A 22,083-nucleotide genomic window follows, 5' to 3' on the forward strand; every position below is an offset into this window, starting at 1 on the left:
CTCTCCCTCCCTGCCTCTCTCTCTCCCTCCCTGCTCTCTCTCTCCCTCCCTCACCCCTCTCTCTCTCCCTCCCTGCCTCTCTCTCTCCCTCTCTCTCTCTCCCTCCCTCTCTCCCTCCTCTCTCTCTCTCTTTCCGTACCTGCCAGGCAGCAGTTTGGCGATCTCGGCCCAGCGGTTTCCCAGTTTCTCGTGGGCCTGGTAGATGATCTGGTCCTCTTCCTCGGTCCAGGAAGTCTTCTTCACCTCAGGGTTCAGGTGGTTGTGCCAGCGCTCTCTGCACTGCTTCCCTATCCGACCCTTCAGGTGCTTGGCGATCACCGACCAACGCTTGGCTCCATACTTCTGGACTAGCTCGATAACCTAGGTGGAGGGACAGGGGAGGTGGAGGTACAGGGGAGATGGAGGGGAGAGGGGAGGTGGAGGGGAGAGGGGAGAGGGGAGGTGGAGGGACAGGTGAGGTGGAGGGGAGAGGGGAGAGGGGAGGTGGAGGGACAGGTGAGGTGGAGGGGAGGGAGGGGAGAGGGGAGGTGGAGGGGACAGGTGAGGTGGAGGGGAGAGGGGAGGTGGAGGGACAGGTGAGGTGGAGGGACAGGGGAGGTGGAGGGACAGGGGAGGTGGAGGGACAGGTGAGGTGGAGGGACAGGGGAGGTGGAGGGACAGGGGAGGTGGAGGGACAGGGGAGGTGGAGGGACAGGGGAGGTGGAGGGACAGGGAGGTGGAGGGACAGGTGAGGTGGAGGGACAGGTGAGGTGGAGGGACAGGGGAGGTGGAGGGACAGGTGAGGTGGAGGGACAGGTGAGGTGGAGGGACAGGGGAGGTGGAGGGACAGGGGAGGTGGAGGGACAGGTGAGGTGGAGGGACAGGTGAGGTGGAGGGACAGGGGAGATGGAGGGGAGAGGGGAGGGGAGGGGAGAGGGAGGGGGAGGGGAGAGGGGAGAGGGACAGGGGAGGTGGAGGGACAGGGGAGGTGGAGGGACAGGTGGGGTGGAGGGGAGAGGGGAGGGGAGGGGAGAGGGAGGGGGAGGGGAGAGGGGAGAGGGACAGGGGACAGAGAGGAAATACAGCAGTTTATTAGTCTTTGTCCATTTTCAGAAACAGACCAAAAGTCAACAATACTTCTCATTCCCTCAGTCAACCCTTTCCTTCTCCCTCCCTCCTTCTCTCCCTCTCCCTCTCCCTCCCTCCCTCTCCTTATCTTCCTCCCTCCCTCCCTCCCTCCCCATCCTTCTCTCCCTCTCCTTCTCTCTCTCCCTCCCTCTCCTTCTCTCCCTCTCCTTCTCCCTCCCCATCCTTCATTCTCTCTCCTTCTCTCCCTCTCCTTCTCCCTCCCTCTCTCCCTCTCCTTCTCTCCCTCCCCATCCTTCCTCCCCTCTCCCTCTCCTTCTCCCTCCCTCTCTCCTTCTCCTTCTCTCCCTCCCTCTCTCCCTCCCTCTCTCCCTCTCCTTCTCTCTCCTTCTCTCCCTCTCTCCCTCTCCTTCTCCCTCCCCCACCTCTCCTTCTCCCTTCTTTATCTCTGTATAATGTTGGATCCACCTGCTTGTGGTTGGGAGGGAGTTTCCATAGTCAGCTTCTTTGCTAATCATTACCTCATCATGGCTTCTGTGTGTGTGTGCACTATATAGGGAATAGGGCTCTGGTCTAAAGTAGTGCACTATATAGGGAATAGGGCTCTGGTCTAAAGTAGTGCACTATATAGGGAATAGGGCTCTGGTCTAAAGTAGTGCACTATATAGGGAATAGGGCTCTGGTCTAAAGTAGTGCACTATATAGGGAATAGGGCTCTGGTCTAAAGTAGTGCACTATATAGGGAATAGGGCTCTGGTCTAAAGTAGTGCACTATATAGGGAATAGGGCTCTGGTCTAAAGTAGTGCACTATATAGGGAATAGGGCTCTGGTCTAAAGTAGTGCACTATAATAGGGAATAGGGCTCTGGTCTAAAGTAGTGCACTATATAGGGAATAGGGCTCTGGTCTAAAGTAGTGCACTATAATAGGGAATAGGGCTCTGGTCTAAAGTAGTGCACTATATAGGCAATAGGGCTCTGGTCTAAAGTAGTGCACTATATAGGGAATAGGGCTCTGGTCTAAAGTAGTGCACTACATAGGGAATAGGGTAAGAGAACCATTTCAAAAATAGGGTTCTTTAAAGTTCTATAAGGTTCTGAAGGGTTCTCTATAATGTTCTATAAGGTTCTGAAAGGGTTCTGAAAGGGTTCTCTGTAACATTCTATAAAGTTCTGAAAGGGTTCTGAAAGGGTTCTCTATAACGTTCTATAAGGTTCTAAAAGGGTTCTCTATAATGTTCTATAAGGTTCTGAAAGGGTTCTGAAAGGGTTCTCTGTAACATTCTATAAGGTTCTGAAATGGTTCTGAAAGGGTTCTCTGTAATATTCTATAAGGTTCTGAAAGGGTTCTCTGTAAGATTCTATAAGGTTCTGAAAGGGTTCTGAAAGGGTTCTATCTAACATTCTATAAGGTTCTGAAAGGGTTCTGAAAGGGTTCTATGTAACATTCTATAAGGTTCTGAAAGGGTTCTGAAAGGGTTCTCTATAACGTTTTATAAGGTTGTATTCTTACTCGCTGGTCCTCCTCCTTGGTCCAGGGTCCTTTGATAAGTTCTGGGTTGAGAACCTTCTGCCAGCGGTGCTGACACTGAACGTCTGTACGGTTCTGTTGGAGAACACACAGAGCATTAACGGGGAATGAAACGGGCCCGGGGAGATGTGGTCCAGGTGGGACTAGATGAAACAGGCCCGGGGAGAAGTGGGCCGGGTGGGACTAGATGAAACAGACCCGGGGAGATGTGGGCCGGGTGGGACTAGATGAAACAGGCCCGGGGAGAAGTGGGCCAGGTGGGACTAGATGAAACAGGCCCGGGGAGATGTGGGCCAGGTGGGACTAGATGAAACAGGCCCGGGGAGATGTGGGCCAGGTGGGACTAGATGAAACAGGCCCGGGGAGATGTGGGCCAGGTGGGACTAGATGAAACAGGCCCGGGGAGAAGTGGGCCAGGTGGGACTAGATGAAACAGGCCCGGGGAGATGTGGGCCAGGTGGGACTAGATGAAACAGGCCCGGGGAGAAGTGGTCCAGGTGGGACTAGATGAAACAGGCCCGGGGAGAAGTGGTCCAGGTGGGACTAGATGAAACAGGCCCGGGGAGAAGTGGTCCAGGTGGGACTAGATGAAACAGGCCCGGGGAGATGTGGGCCGGGTGGGACTAGATGAAACAGACCCGGGGAGAAGTGGTCCAGGTGGGACTAGATGAAACAGACCCGGGGAGATGTGGGCCAGGTGGGACTAGATGAAACAGACCCGGGGAGATGTGGGCCAGGTGGGACTAGATGAAACAGGCCCGGGGAGATGTGGGCCAGGTGGGACTAGATGAAACAGGCCCGGGGAGATGTGGGCCAGGTGGGACTAGATGAAACAGGCCCGGGGAGAAGTGGGCCAGGTGGGACTAGATGAAACAGGCCCGGGGAGAAGTGGGCCAGGTGGGACTAGATGAAACAGGCCCGGGGAGATGTGGGCCAGGTGAGACTAGATGAAACAGGCCCGGGGAGATGTGGGCCAGGTGGGACTAGATGAAACAGGCCCGGGGAGAAGTGGGCCAGGTGGGACTAGATGAAACAGGCCCGGGGAGAAGTGGGCCAGGTGGGACTAGATGAAACAGGCCCGGGGAGATGTGGGCCAGGTGGGACTAGATAAAACAGGCCCGGGGAGAAGTGGGCCAGGTGGGACTAGATGAAACAGGCCCGGGGAGAAGTGGGCCAGGTGGGACTAGATAAAACAGGCCCGGGGAGAAGTGGGCCAGGTGGGACTAGATGAAACAGGCCCGGGGAGAAGTGGGCCAGGTGGGACTAGATGAAACAGGCCTGGGGAGAAGTGGGCCAGGTGGGACTAGATAAAACAGGCCCGGGGAGATGTGGGCCAGGTGGGACTAGATAAAACAGGCCCGGGGAGATGTGGGCCAGGTGGGACTAGATAAAACAGGCCCGGGGAGATGTGGGCCAGGTGGGACTAGATAAAACAGGCCCGGGGAGATGTGGGCCAGGTGGGACTAGATAAAACAGGCCCGGGGAGATGTGGGCCAGGTGGGACTAGTCTACTGTGCTGAACCCTTTACCCTGATGGGGTTTTAGGAGGTGCTGATCCTGTGTCGGTGTAGATGTGTTTAGGACTATTTAGATAATAAACCCCTTGGGTCAGAACCCAGTCCTCCAGCTGTGTGTGTGTGTGTGTGTGTGTGTGTGTGTGTGTGTGTGTGTGTGTGTGTGTGTGTGTGTGTGTGTGTCTTACGGGTAAGAAACTAGCGATGAGCTTCCAGTCTTCTGATCCATGGTGTTCTACTAACTTCTTCAGCTTCTCATCCTGACACAAACAAACAAACAAACAAACAAACAAACATTTGAAACACTAATCACACGTTAACGTACTAAAATGTTTGTGTGTGTGTGTGTGTGTTAGTGTGTGTGTTAGCATGTGTGTTAGCGTGTGTGTTAGTGTGTGTGTTAGCGTGTGTGTTAGTGTGTGTGTTAGCGTGTGTTAGTGTGTGTTAGCGTGTGTGTTAGTGTGTGTGTTAGTGTGTGTGTTAGCGTGTGTGTTCGCGTGTGTGTTAGCATGTGTGTTAGCGTGTGTGTTAGCGTGTGTGTTAGCGTGTGTGCACCTCTTCTCGTGTCCAGCGTGTCTTGCCTAGATGGCGTTTGCTTGGCTTGGGCAGCGGTCCATCATAGTCATGTTCATACATCTCACTGTCATCATCATCTTCCTCACTACTGTACACACTGGAGAGAGAGAGAGAGAGAGAGAGAGAGAGAGAGAGGGAGAGAGAGAGAGGGAGAGAGAGAGAGGGGGGGAGAGAGAGAGAGGGGGGAGGGAGAGAGAGAGGGGGGGGGGAGAGAGAGAGAGAGGGGGGAGGGAGAGAGAAAGAGAGAGAGAGAGAGAGAGGGGGGGGGAGAGAGACATTTTTTATTTGAATTTGCAATTCATGATGTGGTACAACCAAAGTCTAAAGCTTAATAGTCATGTTATGACAGAATGTGGGGAGACAGAATGTTGGGAGACAGAATGTGGGGAGACAGAATGTGGGGAGACAGAATGTTGGGAGACAGAATGTGGGGAGACAGAATGTGGAGAGACAGAATGTGGAGAGACAGAATGTGGGGAGACAGAATGTGGGGAGACAGAATGTGGAGAGAGAATGTGGAGAGACAGAATGTGGGGAGACAGAATGTGGAGAGAGAGAATGTGGAGAGACAGAATGTGGGGAGACAGAATGTTGGGAGACAGAATGTGGGGAGACAGAATGTGGAGAGACAGAATGTGGAGAGACAGAATGTGGGGAGACAGAATGTGGGGAGACAGAATGTGGAGAGAGAATGTGGAGAGACAGAATGTGGGGAGACAGAATGTGGGGAGACAGAATGTGGAGAGACAGAATGTGGGGAGACAGAATGTTGGGAGACAGAATGTGGGGAGACAGAATGTGGAGAGACAGAATGTGGGGAGACAGAATGTGGAGAGACAGAATGTGGGGAGACAGAATGTGGAGAGACAGAATGTGGAGAGACAGAATGTGGAGAGACAGAATGTGGGGAGACAGAATGTGGAGAGACAGAATGTGGGGAGACAGAATGTGGAGAGACAGAATGTGTGGAGACAGAATGTGGGGAGACAGAATGTGGGGAGACAGAATGTGGGGAGACAGAATGTGGAGAGACAGAATGTGGAGAGACAGAATGTGGGGAGACAGAATGTGGAGAGACAGAATGTGGAGAGACAGAATGTGGGGAGACAGAATGTGGAGAGACAGAATGTGGAGAGACAGAATGTGGAGAGACAGAATGTGGGGAGACAGAATGTGGGGAGACAGAATGTGGAGAGACAGAATGTGGAGAGACAGAATGTGGAGAGACAGAATGTGGGGAGACAGAATGTGGAGAGACAGAATGTGGAGAGACAGAATGTGGAGAGACAGAATGTGGAGAGACAGAATGTGTGGAGACAGAATGTGTGGAGACAGAATGTGGAGAGACAGAATGTGGAGAGACAGAATGTGGAAGAATGTGGAGAGACAGAATGTGGAGAGACAGAATGTGGAGAGACAGAATGTGGAGAGACAGAATGTGGGGAGACAGAATGTGGAGAGACAGAATGTGGAGAGACAGAATGTGGGGAGACAGAATGTGGGGAGACAGAATGTGGAGAGACAGAATGTGGAGAGACAGAATGTGGGGAGACAGAATGTGGGGAGACAGAATGTGGAGAGACAGAATGTGGGGAGACAGAATGTGGGGAGACAGAATGTGGAGAGACAGAATGTGGAGAGACCGAATGTGGAGAGACAGAATGTGGAGAGACAGAATGTGGGGAGACAGAATGTGGAGAGACAGAATGTGGAGAGACAGAATGTGGAGAGACAGAATGTGTGGAGACAGAATGTGGAGAGACAGAATGTGGAGAGACAGAATGTGGAGAGACAGAATGTGGAAGAATGTGGAGAGACAGAATGTGGAGAGACAGAATGTGGAGAGACAGAATGTGGAGAGACAGAATGTGGAGAGACAGAATGTGGAGAGACAGAATGTGGAGAGACAGAATGTGGGGAGACAGGGTGGTAACAGGGTAACAGAACCAGTCATTCTAACAGGGTAGGGTGGTAACAGAACCAGTCATTCTAGCAGGGTAGGGTGGTAACAGGGTAACAGAACCAGTCATTCTAACAGGGTAGGGTGGTAACAGAACCAGTCATTCTAACAGGGTAGGGTGGTAACAGGGTAACAGAACCAGTCATTCTAACAGGGTAGGGTGGTAACAGGGTAACAGAACCAGTCATTCTAACAGGGTACGTTGGTAACAGGGTAACAGAACCAGTCATTCTAACAGGGTACGTTGGTAACAGGGTAACAGAACCAGTCATTCTAACAGGGTAGAGTGGTAACAGAACCAGTCATTCTAACAGGGTAGGGTGGTAACAGAACCAGTCATTCTAACAGGGTAGGGTGGTAACAGAACCAGTCATTCTAGCAGGGTAGGGTGGTAACAGAACCAGTCATTCTAACAGGGTAGAGTGGTAACAGGGTAACAGAACCAGTCATTCTAGCAGGGTAGGGTGGTAACAGGGTAACAGAACCAGTCATTCTAACAGGGTAGGGTGGTAACAGAACCAGTCATTCTAACAGGGTAGGGTGGTAACAGGGTAACAGAACCAGTCATTCTAACAGGGTAGGGTGGTAACAGGGTAACAGAACCAGTCATTCTAGCAGGGTAGGGTGGTAACAGGGTAACAGAACCAGTCATTCTAGCAGGGTAGGGTGGTAACAGGGTAACAGAACCAGTCATTCTAGCAGGGTAGAGTGGTAACAGGGTAACAGAACCAGTCATTCTAGCAGGGTAGGGTGGTAACAGGGTAACAGAACCAGTCATTCTAGCAGGGTAGAGTGGTAACAGGGTAACAGAACCAGTCATTCTAGCAGGGTAGGGTGGTAACAGGGTAACAGAACCAGTCATTCTAGCAGGGTAGAGTGGTAACAGGGTAACAGAACCAGTCATTCTAACAGGGTAGGGTGGTAACAGGGTAACAGAACCAGTCATTCTAGCAGGGTAGGGTGGTAACAGGGTAACAGAACCAGTCATTCTAGCAGGGTAGGGTGGTAACAGGGTAACAGAACCAGTCATTCTAGCAGGGTAGGGTGGTAACAGAACCAGTCATTCTAACAGGGTAGGGTGGTAACAGGGTAACAGAACCAGTCATTCTAACAGGGTAGGGTGGTAACAGAACCAGTCATTCTAACAGGGTAGGGTGGTAACAGGGTAACAGAACCAGTCATTCTAACAGGGTAGGGTGGTAACAGGGTAACAGAACCAGTCATTCTAACAGGGTAGGGTGGTAACAGAACCAGTCATTCTAACAGGGTAGGGTGGTAACAGGGTAACAGAACCAGTCATTCTAACAGGGTAGGGTGGTAACAGGGTAACAGAACCAGTCATTCTAACAGGGTAGGGTGGTAACAGGGTAACAGAACCAGTCATTCTAACAGGGTAGGGTGGTAACAGGGTAACAGAACCAGTCATTCTAACAGGGTAGGGTGGTAACAGAACCAGTCATTCTAACAGGGTAGGGTGGTAACAGGGTAACAGAACCAGTCATTCTAACAGGGTAGAGTGGTAACAGGGTAACAGAACCAGTCATTCTAGCAGGGTAGGGTGGTAACAGAACCAGTCATTCTAACAGGGTAGGGTGGTAACAGGGTAACAGAACCAGTCATTCTAACAGGGTAGGGTGGTAACAGGGTAACAGAACCAGTCATTCTAGCAGGGTAGGGTGGTAACAGGGTAACAGAACCAGTCATTCTAACAGGGTAGGGTGGTAACAGAACCAGTCATTCTAACAGGGTAGGGTGGTAACAGGGTAACAGAACCAGTCATTCTAGCAGGGTAGGGTGGTAACAGGGTAACAGAACCAGTCATTCTAGCAGGGTAGGGTGGTAACAGAACCAGTCATTCTAGCAGGGTAGGGTGGTAACAGGGTAACAGAACCAGTCATTCTAGCAGGGTAGGGTGGTAACAGAACCAGTCATTCTAACAGGGTAGGGTGGTAACAGGGTAACAGAACCAGTCATTCTAACAGGGTAGGGTGGTAACAGAACCAGTCATTCTAACAGGGTAGGGTGGTAACAGGGTAACAGAACCAGTCATTCTAACAGGGTAGGGTGGTAACAGGGTAACAGAACCAGTCATTCTAACAGGGTAGGGTGGTAACAGAACCAGTCATTCTAACAGGGTAGGGTGGTAACAGGGTAACAGAACCAGTCATTCTAGCAGGGTAGGGTGGTAACAGGGTAACAGAACCAGTCATTCTAACAGGGTAGGGTGGTAACAGGGTAACAGAACCAGTCATTCTAACAGGGTAGGGTGGTAACAGGGTAACAGAACCAGTCATTCTAACAGGGTAGGGTGGTAACAGGGTAACAGAACCAGTCATTCTAGCAGGGTAGGGTGGTAACAGGGTAACAGAACCAGTCATTCTAACAGGGTAGGGTGGTAACAGAACCAGTCATTCTAACAGGGTAGGGTGGTAACAGGGTAACAGAACCAGTCATTCTAGCAGGGTAGGGTGGTAACAGGGTAACAGAACCAGTCATTCTAGCAGGGTAGGGTGGTAACAGAACCAGTCATTCTAACAGGGTAGGGTGGTAACAGGGTAACAGAACCAGTCATTCTAACAGGGTAGGGTGGTAACAGAACCAGTCATTCTAACAGGGTAGGGTGGTAACAGGGTAACAGAACCAGTCATTCTAACAGGGTACGTTGGTAACAGGGTAACAGAACCAGTCATTCTAACAGGGTACGTTGGTAACAGGGTAACAGAACCAGTCATTCTAACAGGGTAGAGTGGTAACAGAACCAGTCATTCTAACAGGGTAGGGTGGTAACAGGGTAACAGAACCAGTCATTCTAGCAGGGTAGGGTGGTAACAGAACCAGTCATTCTAACAGGGTAGAGTGGTAACAGGGTAACAGAACCAGTCATTCTAGCAGGGTAGGGTGGTAACAGGGTAACAGAACCAGTCATTCTAGCAGGGTAGAGTGGTAACAGGGTAACAGAACCAGTCATTCTAACAGGGTAGGGTGGTAACAGAACCAGTCATTCTAACAGGGTAGGGTGGTAACAGGGTAACAGAACCAGTCATTCTAACAGGGTAGGGTGGTAACAGAACCAGTCATTCTAACAGGGTAGGGTGGTAACAGGGTAACAGAACCAGTCATTCTAACAGGGTAGGGTGGTAACAGGGTAACAGAACCAGTCATTCTAACAGGGTAGGGTGGTAACAGGGTAACAGAACCAGTCATTCTAGCAGGGTAGGGTGGTAACAGGGTAACAGAACCAGTCATTCTAACAGGGTAGGGTGGTAACAGAACCAGTCATTCTAACAGGGTAGGGTGGTAACAGGGTAACAGAACCAGTCATTCTAGCAGGGTAGGGTGGTAACAGGGTAACAGAACCAGTCATTCTAGCAGGGTAGGGTGGTAACAGGGTAACAGAACCAGTCATTCTAACAGGGTAGGGTGGTAACAGGGTAACAGAACCAGTCATTCTAACAGGGTAGGGTGGTAACAGGGTAACAGAACCAGTCATTCTAACAGGGTAGGGTGGTAACAGGGTAACAGAACCAGTCATTCTAACAGGGTAGGGTGGTAACAGAACCAGTCATTCTAACAGGGTAGGGTGGTAACAGGGTAACAGAACCAGTCATTCTAACAGGGTAGAGTGGTAACAGGGTAACAGAACCAGTCATTCTAGCAGGGTAGGGTGGTAACAGAACCAGTCATTCTAACAGGGTAGGGTGGTAACAGGGTAACAGAACCAGTCATTCTAACAGGGTAGGGTGGTAACAGGGTAACAGAACCAGTCATTCTAGCAGGGTAGGGTGGTAACAGGGTAACAGAACCAGTCATTCTAACAGGGTAGGGTGGTAACAGAACCAGTCATTCTAACAGGGTAGGGTGGTAACAGGGTAACAGAACCAGTCATTCTAGCAGGGTAGGGTGGTAACAGGGTAACAGAACCAGTCATTCTAGCAGGGTAGGGTGGTAACAGAACCAGTCATTCTAACAGGGTAGGGTGGTAACAGGGTAACAGAACCAGTCATTCTAACAGGGTAGGGTGGTAACAGAACCAGTCATTCTAACAGGGTAGGGTGGTAACAGGGTAACAGAACCAGTCATTCTAACAGGGTAGGGTGGTAACAGGGTAACAGAACCAGTCATTCTAACAGGGTAGGGTGGTAACAGGGTAACAGAACCAGTCATTCTAGCAGGGTAGAGTGGTAACAGAACCAGTCATTCTAACAGGGTAGAGTGGTAACAGGGTAACAGAACCAGTCATTCTAGCAGGGTAGAGTGGTAACAGAACCAGTCATTCTAACAGGGTAGGGTGGTAACAGGGTAACAGAACCAGTCATTCTAGCAGGGTAGAGTGGTAACAGAACCAGTCATTCTAGCAGGGTAGGGTGGTAACAGAACCAGTCATTCTAACAGGGTAGGGTGGTAACAGGGTAACAGAACCAGTCATTCTAACAGGGTAGGGTGGTAACAGGGTAACAGAACCAGTCATTCTAGCAGGGTAGAGTGCAGTCAGTCAGTCACCCACAAGGCTATATAGGGAGAACACACACACACACAAACACACACACACTCTCCGCACACACTCCACACACACACTCCACACACACACTCCACACACACACACTCCAAACACACACATACTCCCCGCACACGTACACACACTCTGACAAACTGGTTGTGGTGTTGTTGGTTACCACAGAAACCCCAGGTGATCTGGCACGGCAGGTACAGGTACACCTGATCATATTAACATGACCCTGCCTTGGTCCTGGCATGTTCAGACCTGCTTCAGGCATCATCAGAGCAGCACACACACACACACACACACACACACACAGTCAACACTCCTAGCCAATCACACACACACACAGTCAACACTCCTCGCCAATCACACACACACACAGTCACCTCCACTCCAGAGCCAATCAGAGGCCAGGACAGGCTTGAGAGGATTATTTTTTTGTTACAGTACTACAGGTGAACAGGAACTCATGGTGTGTGTGTGTGTGTGTGTGTGTGTGTGTGTGTGTGTGTGTGTGTGTGTGTGTGTGTGTGTGTGTGTGTGTGTGTTTATGTGTGTGTGTGTGTGTGTGTGTGTGTGTGTGTGTGTGTGTGTGTGTGTGTGTGTGTGTGTGTGTGTGTGTGTGTGTGTGTGTGTGTGTGTGTGTGTGTTTACTACAGTATTATAAAGGATAAGAAAGGCTTCACTCTATATCAACTTCCCTAACAACAAGTCTCTTACCAATATCATTCCATTGTATTTGTGTTTTTATTAGCTCTCAGGTAAATTGTTAATATCGACTGAGCATAATCGTTTCTGAATACCAACTTTGATTGATTCACATGTTAAAAATATATATAATCGTGTCGATAGTCAAGGGTAACAGGTTACTTTACAACATTGTATTTTATTATTTTATTATTTTTTATAACAATACAAAAAAAAGGAGAAGAAAACAAATCTATGATATCCAATTATTTAAAATAGGTCTGTTTACAAGGCAAAACATTAGGCCTAATCATTGGAAATATTAAGCCTAACCATTGGAAACGTTAAGCCTAACCATTGGAAATATTAGGCCTAGTCATTGGAAACGTTAAGCCTAATCATTGGAAATATTAGGCCTAATCATTGGAAACGTTAAGCCTAACCATTGGAAATATTAGGCCTAGTCATTGGAAACGTTAAGCCTAATCATTGGAAATATTAGGCCTAATCATTGGAAACGTTAAGCCTAACCATTGGCATGAAAACGAAATATTGTCACATGGCTCGAGTAAAAATAAGTCTGAATTCATATCTCGATCTCTGAAGCGAATATCAACACACATGTATGTAAAAACACATAGAGTATGTTAAAATGACGCTCTATGTGATGTTATTATAGCGTCACAATGTCACGGCGCCACAGTGAAACAACGCACGACACAGGCAAGGACCCTCGGCTCTAAGCTCACGACTTTTAGACTGATGAACACAGTCGCGTTGACTGCTAATGTCACACAAAAAAAAAATGAAATAAGAAATACAAAATGCAGCCTAGATTTGTGTCAAACTGTATACATTTTTCCAAGTTATGTATTTTTGTTTTGAAAAAAGTAACTTTTTGTGTTCATTACTTTTTTCCAGCTTCTTTACTTTTTTTTTCAGTTGCGTCATATTGGTAAAAGCATGAGTAGGATAAAACTCACAATATTCACAGACATAGTAAACTATTCCACCTGTCTCAAAGCGCATTCATCTATATTATGGGACATGCACCTTGCGTGCTTTCCTAATAATAGGCCAGAACAGGCAGAGGGTCACACACAGAGCTAACCCGACGTATTTCAAACATACCCAACTCCCTGTACTATACAACCAACATGGCTACATTGTGTCCCTGCAGTGGACACACCAAAAGTCCATTTCATGAGAATTCAACTTTTCGCACCGGGTTCGGCACGGACGCAGACACCTGCCTCCCGGACAGAATGAGATTGAGTGAAATGAGAGAGAGAGTGAGTGTGTGTGTGTGTGTGTGTGTGTGCGGGGAAGCGCGACCATCACACGACTGCTCTCTCTCTCCACAGTGACAGAAGGGAAGGAGCGCATGCCAGAAGACTAGGACCACCTGTCATCTACGCGCGCGCCAGAACAAAAAAATAATGATCTGCTCTCACAAAATAAAAGACATCTCTCTCTCAGCATCAAAGAAGCCCGTTTGATAATAGTTTTGTCGAAAGAAATAGACTAGTCTAGGCAATATAACGTGTTTTAATAAACAACCTCAAACTCCAACCGCAGCAACCCACAGACATGCAGCCAATAGAAACAAGAATTTTAAAGCAGCTTGTTCAGAATGAGACGAAAATTCTAAATCAGAATAAGAAAACGGGTTGAAATGAAAAGATAGTCCATCCAAAAGCACTGAGACCGGCTCCTACTTTATGAATCTTTTCTTATTCATGTAGTTATCCTACCTGTGTCTCGGTCGCCTAGCCATGCTGTAGTTTGTATAGAGAGCGACTCTATCTCCGTGTGTCCTCTGAGCTCCGCCGTTCCGTTCTGACTATCTCTCTCTCTTACTCTCTCCAGTTTGACGGGGAGAAGGCGCAGGCTGACATTAAAAGTGTAAAAGGCTTGTAAACAGAGCCAGGAGCCACGAGTCTCCGCCAGGGCCCCTCCTCCCCCCGCAGCCCGCTCCGTTTGGCGCCCCGCTACACTGCGCAGGCGCGCCTCACAGGCAGGGCTGACACATTGGCCAAGGCGCCTTTTCAAGTCTGCTCAGCGCTAAACATTTACATTCATTTTTACAAGAGCTTAGGCCTACTTCTCGTTTTTCTAGAAGAAAATAAAAAAGGAGAAGGAAGGGAGGGAGGGAAGGGGGGTTATTGTATCTGAATACAATGTAAACAATTGTGGGATGTGTTTTTGGTATGTATTGGACCGCGGAAACGACGTGACATGTTGTTTTCTCCCCCACCTCGCTACCTGTTGCTACGCTGCTGCTCTGCTGTTGTAGACACTATTATTACCGATCTTTTCTGATCGGGTTCCCATAGTCTACTGACTCTATTCATATCGATTTCAAGTATTAATAAGGTCTTAAAGTAATGAGTGAGTTTTTGAACAGCGTCTGCTATCTGTGTTTTTTTACTGCGTCCTGATGAAAGGGGAGAAGTGCTCTTGTATTGAGAAACATTTCAGTTAGGTCACTATGAATGTGTCACTTTCACTTGGTGGGATGACTACATGCTCATTTAATTCACTTTAGGTAGGCCTATCTTCTCATAATCACCCCGGCAACATGTTTGGGTTAACTTCGTGTCATGTTGTCGATATAATATCATGTAATTATATATATATATTTTTTTTTAATAGTTTATTAAATTATCGTTATTACGGGTCAATTTTAAAACAAGGCTATCTCTTCTCACATAAACTTCTCACAAAATTACGGCAACGGGTACTTCATTATCTGCAAAAATAGATCAACTCTGAACTCAAAGTTTGTTTTTCTAAGTCCACATAACCATGATCTCATGCCCCGTCCCTTCAGTACAACCAGAAAGAGAGAGCTAGAGGGGGGGTTATAGTGCTTTGGGTGGAGGTTTATTCGTAGACTGTTAATTTTGTGTCTTTTCAGAGTGATTGTTCTTCCCATACGCTATCGTATTGTCTCCATCACTTACAATTACCGTCACCCCAAAAACATTCTATTGTCCCTGGTCACTCATCCTCACGTGATGGGGGCAACACACCGAACAGGACAGAACAGAATGCGGCCGCGCGGCGCTCCATTAAAAAAATACAGCTGTTTTATTGTTGCGTCCGGCGGGGAGGAGCGGACAGCGCGCGGTTAGTGAACCGTTGTCATTTTGGAGGGGTTTTATGAGAGAGAGGGAGATAATACTCATTTTGGGCTGAAACGACACAGAGAGGGAAACAAAGTTATATCCACTGGTTGTTTGAGACAAACCAAATTATAAACTTGTATTTTTTTTTAAATAATTAAAATACCTTTACTTACATTTTGTTTTGTTTTGCTTAAAGGTCCAATGTAGTCGTTTTTTTTTATCTCATTATCAAATTATTTCTGGGTAACAATAAAGTACCTTACTGTGATTGTTTTAAAATGAAAATAGTAAAAAAAGAAACAAAAAATAGCTTTGTAAACAAAGAGAAATTGATCAAGTAAGAATTTTGCTAAGACTGTCTGGGAGCGGTCTGAATTATATTATAGAATGTTGTGTGGTGAATTTTCACGTGCAAACCAAGCGCCACTATTATAATCAGTAATTAAATAAAACAAGTCAGGAAATAATTCCACACACGGCCACGAACAATGTGTTTATAATACCGGCTTTTTAATAAGGCATTAGTTGTTCGGAAGGAATGGGAAAACGTCTGTGTGAGCATTACAAATAAGATCAGGATCAAACGAGTAGGATGTCTGAAACAGATGGTTATTAGCAACTTCTGGGGTAGCTAGCTAGCTTTAGCTTGGTACCTAGCTAGCTTTAGAGAGTTTACGCAAATATTAGCGTCGTAGCTCTTATTGCGGGACTTTGTGTGAAATCACCTCCCCACTCAGTCTATTGTGCGTATTGACATACATACTAGGTTGACTGGTACAATACAACGTGGCTCAATTCTGTGGTTTCAAAGGTCCCGCAATAACAGCTACGACGCTAATGTCCTCTGGGTGTCACTGAGTAGACGGATACCATGTCACTGATCCACAATCCACAGGTAAGGCTGTACAGGTAAATAGGTATGCCCCCATTGCAATTCTAAAGTCTGATACTTCCAGCGTGATTTCAACAGATTTTTGTCAAATTAACAATTGATTGTTTTTTTTTGTTGAATTTATATAAGAACATTAAAACCTCGTTTAGTATGATCTATTTCCTTATGACATGATTTCACTATTTGAATTCATTTGCATCACTTTCGTTTAAGAGACTTTTATTTTGAAGGAAAACCCCGCAAATTCCACTATTGTGGCCTTTTCCTCATTGTGTCTAGCGTCACATAGGTCGGTCACGCTATAATTAATAATGAAATAAGAACTGTCTTATAAATGAGGTATATTTTAGATGATGACACCTACTGTAGCTAGATAGTTAGCTAGCCAACTACAGCTACTGAAACAGAGGATGTCGTTGTTCTATGTTTTTGGGGAAGAACATTTTTACCAGCATCATAGCATACGTATCGACGAATCGAGGGTGACCTATGAAATACACGAGTGATAGCGTAATAATCAATGTGTAATAACTACGTCCAAAAAAAAAATGTATGAACGTTTTTAAATGGATTATGTGACGTAGCAGTCATATACAGGTCCTGATTGGTCAACGAGCTTACTTGAAGCATCAAATAGAGTTATTTATACGGCTTTCCATCACGGAGAGGTTTGGAACTCTCTTTCTTTATTGGTCTATGAACTGGTGACGTCACCAGGCAGGTCAATACTCCATCTCACCAAAACCACAGTTACACAAGAAGGGTTTATCATAATTTTCACACTTTCACAGTATTATTCCAACCTCATAGTGTGGATATATATGTAAAACAATAACGTTTTGACTGCACTGGGACTTGAAATACACGTATGTAAAATTGTGTTTGATATTGAAGGCTGTATTAGAAATTATAAAAATATAAAACTGTTATACTGTATGATTCATAGCTGTTGCCTGGTTAAATTCACCTGTAGCACACACACACACACACACACACACACACACACACACACACACACACACACACACACACACACACACACACACACACACACACACACACACACACACACACACACACGAGTGCTGAGACACTCAGGCATGGATATCTGAAAGTAAAATTGTGTGCTTTTCATTTCCCTAGAAGGCAGTATGAAAAACTACATCTTCATTAAGCCACTAACTACCACACATACTCTCTCTCTCTCTCTCTCTCTCTCTCTCTCTCTCTCTCTCTCTCTCTCTCTCTCTCTCTCTCTCTGTCTCTCTCTCTGTCTCTCTCTCTCTCTCTGTCTCTGTCTCTGTCTCTGTCTCTGTCTCTCTCTCTGTCTCTGTCTCTGTCTCTGTCTCTGTCTCTCATTTCCGTTTCAATTCAAGGGTCTTTATTGGCATGGGAAACATATGTTTACATTGCCAAAGCAGTGTAATGGATAAAGACAAGGTAAATAAACAATTAAAAGTGAACAGTGAACATTAAACTTACAGAAGTTCCAAAAGAATAAAGACATTTCAAATGTCATATCATGTCTCTCTCTATACAGTGTTTTAACGATGTGCAAATAGTTAAAGTACAAAAGGGAAAATATATAAACACAAATATAGGTTGTATTTACAATGGTGTTTGTTCTTCACTGGTTGCCCTTTTCTTGTGGCAACAGGTCAGACATCTTGCTGCTGTGATGTCACACTGTGGTATTTCACCCAGTAGATATGGGAGTTTATCAAAATTGGGTTTGTTTTTTAATTCTTTATATATCTGTGTAATCTGAGGGAAATATGTGTCTCTAATATGGTCATACATTTGGGCAGGAGGTTAGGAAGTGCAGCTCAGTTTCCACCTCATTTTGTGGGCAGTGAGCACATAGCCTGTCTTCTCTTGAGAGCCATGTCTGCCTATGGCAGCCTTTCTCAATAGCAAGGCTATGCTCATGAGTCTGTACATAGTCAAAGCTTTGCTTAAGTTTGGGTCAGTCACAGTGGTCAGGTATTCTGCCACTGTTCACTCTCTCACACACACACACATCAACCATGGCATCGTGATAGAAGCTCATTCTTTGTTCTATGTTGTACATTTCTATCATTGCATCACTTTACGGGTCAAAAATACGGTAGTGCACTATATTTATTTACCTTTATTTAACTAGGCATGTCAGTTAAGAACAAATTCTTATTTTCAATGACGGCCTAGGAACAGTGGGTTAACTGCCTGTTCAGGGGCAGAACGACAGATTTGTACCTTGTCAGCTCAGGGATTAGAACTTGCAACCTTTCGGTTACTAGTCCAACGCTCTAACCACTAGGCTACCCTGCCGCCCCATATAGGGAATAGGGGCCATGTAGTGCACTATATAGGGAATAGGGGGCCATGTAGTGCACAATATAGGGAATAGGGGGCCATGTAGTGCACAATGTAGGGAATAGGGGGCCATGTAGTGCACTATATAGGGAATAGGGGCCACGTAGTGCACTATATAGGGAATAGGGGTCCATGTAGTGCACTATCAAGGGAATAGGGGCCACATAGTGCACTATATAGGGAATAGGGGGCCATGTAGTGCACTACAAAGGGAATAGGGGCCATGTAGTGCACTATATAGGGAATAGGGGTCCATGTAGTGCACTATATAGGGAATAGGGGTCCATGTAGTGCACTATAAAGGTAATAGGGGTCCATGTAGTGCACTATATAGGGAATAGGGGTCCATCTAGTGCACTATAAAGGGAATAGGGTGTTATGAGTGATACATTATAGCTGAACACTCAACAGCATTTTTCCCTGGGCTGCTCCGATCCTGTCTAATGGCCAATAGGGTGGGGTAATTTGCATGGGCGCGATTGGACAGGTTAGTGCTGCCATTGTCAAGTCATCCCCACCTGCAAAGCATTGTATGCTCAGGTAGGGTCATTTGAATAGTTCTTAGCCCTGAGCTATTGACATGTCAGCAGGCCACTGTTTGATAGAGGAGGAGGGGGACTTGAAAAAGTCAAACAGAGGGGAGTTGTCTATTCTCTATACTCTATAGGAGGAGAATCACAGAGATACAGTATATCACAAAAGTGAGTACACCCCTCACATTTCTGTAAATATTTGAGTATCATTTCATGTGACAACACTGAAGAAATGACACTTTGCTACAATGTAAAGTAGTGAGTGTACAGCTTGTATAACAGCGTAAATTTGCTGTCCCCTTAAAATAACTCAACACACAGCCATTAATGTCTAAACGGCTGGCAACAAAAGTGAGTACACCCCTAAGTGAAAATGTCCAAATTGGGCCCAAAGTGTCAATATTTTGTGTGGCCACCATCATTTTCCAGCACTGCCTTAACCCTCTTGGGCATGGAGTTCACCAGAGCTTCACAGGTTGCCACTGGAGTCCTCTTCCACTCCTCCATGACGACATCACGGAGCTGGTGGATGTTAGAGACCTTGCACTCCTCCACCTTCCGTTTGAGGATGCCCCACAGATGCTCAATAGGGTTTAGGTCTGGAGACATGCTTGGCCAGTCCATCACCTTTACCCTCAGCTTCTTTAGCAAGGCAGTGGTCGTCTTGGAGGTGTGTTTGGGGTCGTTATCATGTTGGAATACTGCCCTGCAGCCCAGTCTCTGAAGGGAGGGGATCATGCTCTGCTTCAGTATGTCACAGTACATGTTGGCATTCATGGTTCCCTCAATGAATTGTAGCTCCCCAGTGCCGGCAGCACTCATGCAGCCCCAGACCATGACACTCCCACCACCATGCTTGACTGTAGGCAAGACACACTTGTCTTTGTAATCCTCACCTGGTTGCCGCCACACACGCTTGACACCATCTGAACCAAATAAGTTTATCTTGGTCTCATCAGACCACAGGACATGGTTCCAGTAATCCATGTCCTTGGTCTGCCTGTCTTCAGCAAACTGTTTGCGGGCTTTGTTGTGCATCATCTTTAGAAGAGGCTTCCTTCTGGAACGACAGCCATGCAGACCAATTTGATGCAGTGTACGGCGTATGGTCTGAGCACTGACAGGCTGACCCCCCCACCCCTTCAACCTCTGCAGCAATGCTGGCAGCACTCATACGTCTATTTCCCAAAGACAACCTCTGGATATGACGCTGAGCACGTGCACTCAACTTCTTTGGTCGACCATGGCGAGGCCTGTTCTGAGTGGAACCTGTCCAGTTAAACCGCTGTATGGTCTTGGCCACCGTGCTGCAGCTCAGTTTCAGGGTCTTGGCAATCTTCTTATAGCCCAGGCCATCTTTATGTGGAGCAACAATTATTTTTTTCAGATCCTCAGAGAGTTCTTTGCCATGAGATGCCATGTTGAACTTCCAGTGACCAGTCAGTATGAGGGAGTGTGAGAGCGATGACACCAAATTTAACACACCTGCTTCCCAGTCACTCCTGAGACCTTGTAACACTAACGAGTCACATGACACCGGGGAGGGAAAATGGCTAATTGGGCCCAATTTGGACATTTTCACTTAGGGGTGTACTCACTTTTGTTGCCAGCGGTTTAGACATTAATGGCTGTGTGTTGAGTTATTTTGAGGGGACAGCAAATTTACACTGTTATACAAGCTGTACACTCACTACTTTACATTGTAGCAAAGTGTCATTTCTTCAGTGTTGTCACATGAAAAGATATACTCAAATATTTACAAAAATGTGAGGGGTGTACTCACTTTTGTGATATACTGTATAACAGAGGGGAGTTGTCTATACTCTCCGTTGTCTATACTCTCCGTTGTCTATACTCTCCGTTGTCTATACTCTCCGTTGTCTATACTCTCCGTTGTCTATACTCTCCGTTGTCTATACTCTCCGTTGTCTATACTCTCCGTTGTCTATACTCTCCGTTGTCTATACTCTCCGTTGTCTATACTCTCTGTTAAAAGTAGGAAGTGGGAAAGTAGGTGAGGGTCAGAGAGCAGATTTGGTGAGTTTGTTCCATTTTTTTCTTCCATTATTTGATGAACACACCACACACTTGAATCCTTGGGGCAGTATTTTTGCATTCTGTAAAAGGAAAATTCACACTACTCTCTCTCTCTCTCTAACACTGACCTAACGCCCTTCTTTTAGGGGAATACCAGGATTGTAAGGAAAGTATTTTATCTTTCTAGAAACTTGTACAGCGGGATGGCTGGGAAGGTGACTTCAGAAAGACCATCTGCATGGGCTGAGGGCATCGGGGTGGCTGACAGTGTCATTTTGGTGAGGAGGAGGAGACAGTGTCATGTTGGTGAGGAAGAGGAGACAGTGAAGCATCTGGTTTTTCTTTGTTTCAGGCTGTTTTTTAAATTGTGTATTTAAAAAAATTAGCAAAATCTCTTCCTCTCTCCCTCTCTCGTTTACATGAACTCAATTAGCATTTGATGGCACTGCCTTGGGTCAAACGTTTCGGGTAGCCTTCCACAAGCTTCCCACAATAAGTTGGGTGAATTTTAGCCCATTCCTCCTGACAGAGCTGGTGTAACTGAGTCAGGCTTGTAGGCCTCCTTGCTCGCACACGCTTTTTCAGTTCTGCCCACAAATTGTCTATGGGATTGAGGTCAGGGCTTTGTGATGGCCACTCCAATACCTTGACTTTGTTGTCCTACCTCTTAGCGCACGGATCCCGTTATCGGGATCCAAATCGACAACATGCGATGAAGCTGGAGCGCGCCAAATTCAAATGACAAAATTGTAATATTAAACATTCATGAATATACAAGTGTCTCACATCATTTAAAAGCTTAACTTCTTCTTAATCCAACAGCGTTGTCAGATTTAAAAAAGACTTCACGGCGAAAGTATACCATGCGATTATTTGAGGACAGCGCCCCACATCAAAATACTTTTTCAAACCAGCACAGGCGTCATAAAATCCCAAATAGCGATAAAATAAATCACTTACCTTTGAAGATCTTCCTCTGTTTGTAATCCCAATGGTCCCAGCTACACAATGAATGGCCGTTTTGTTCAGAAAAGTCCTTCTTTATATCCCAAAGATGTCCGTTTATTTGGAGCGCTAGATTCAGTAATCTACTCGTTCAACGTGCATACAAACTAATCCAAAAAGTTACCAGTAAAGTTTGTCCAAACAAGTTAAACAATGTTTCTAATTAATCCTCAGGTACTCTAATATCTAAATAAACGATCAAATTTAAGACGTAGAATAGTATGTTCAATACGGAAAATATATAACGAAGAGTGCGCAACTCATTCACTCGCGCAACAAGACTACTTTTCTAATGAG

General features: G+C 46.5%; 1 protein-coding gene across 1 annotated transcript; it reads right to left on the bottom strand.

Moving 5' to 3' along the window:
- Positions 1-129: 129 nt before the first annotated feature.
- LOC129825673 (transcriptional activator Myb-like) lies at positions 130-13,810 on the bottom strand (the record flags this gene model as incomplete). Its single annotated transcript, XM_055885861.1, has 5 exons — positions 13,588-13,810; positions 4,665-4,782; positions 4,298-4,369; positions 2,578-2,670; positions 130-360 (listed from the first exon to the last, which is right to left on the bottom strand). Coding segments are annotated over exons 1-5 (537 nt in total), but the record flags the coding sequence as incomplete, so codon positions are not given.
- Between the last annotated feature and the right edge of the window lie 8,273 nt (positions 13,811-22,083).

Source organism: Salvelinus fontinalis, chromosome 27 (genome assembly GCF_029448725.1).
Source record: "Salvelinus fontinalis isolate EN_2023a chromosome 27, ASM2944872v1, whole genome shotgun sequence".
Classification (NCBI taxonomy): Eukaryota; Metazoa; Chordata; class Actinopteri; order Salmoniformes; family Salmonidae; genus Salvelinus; species Salvelinus fontinalis.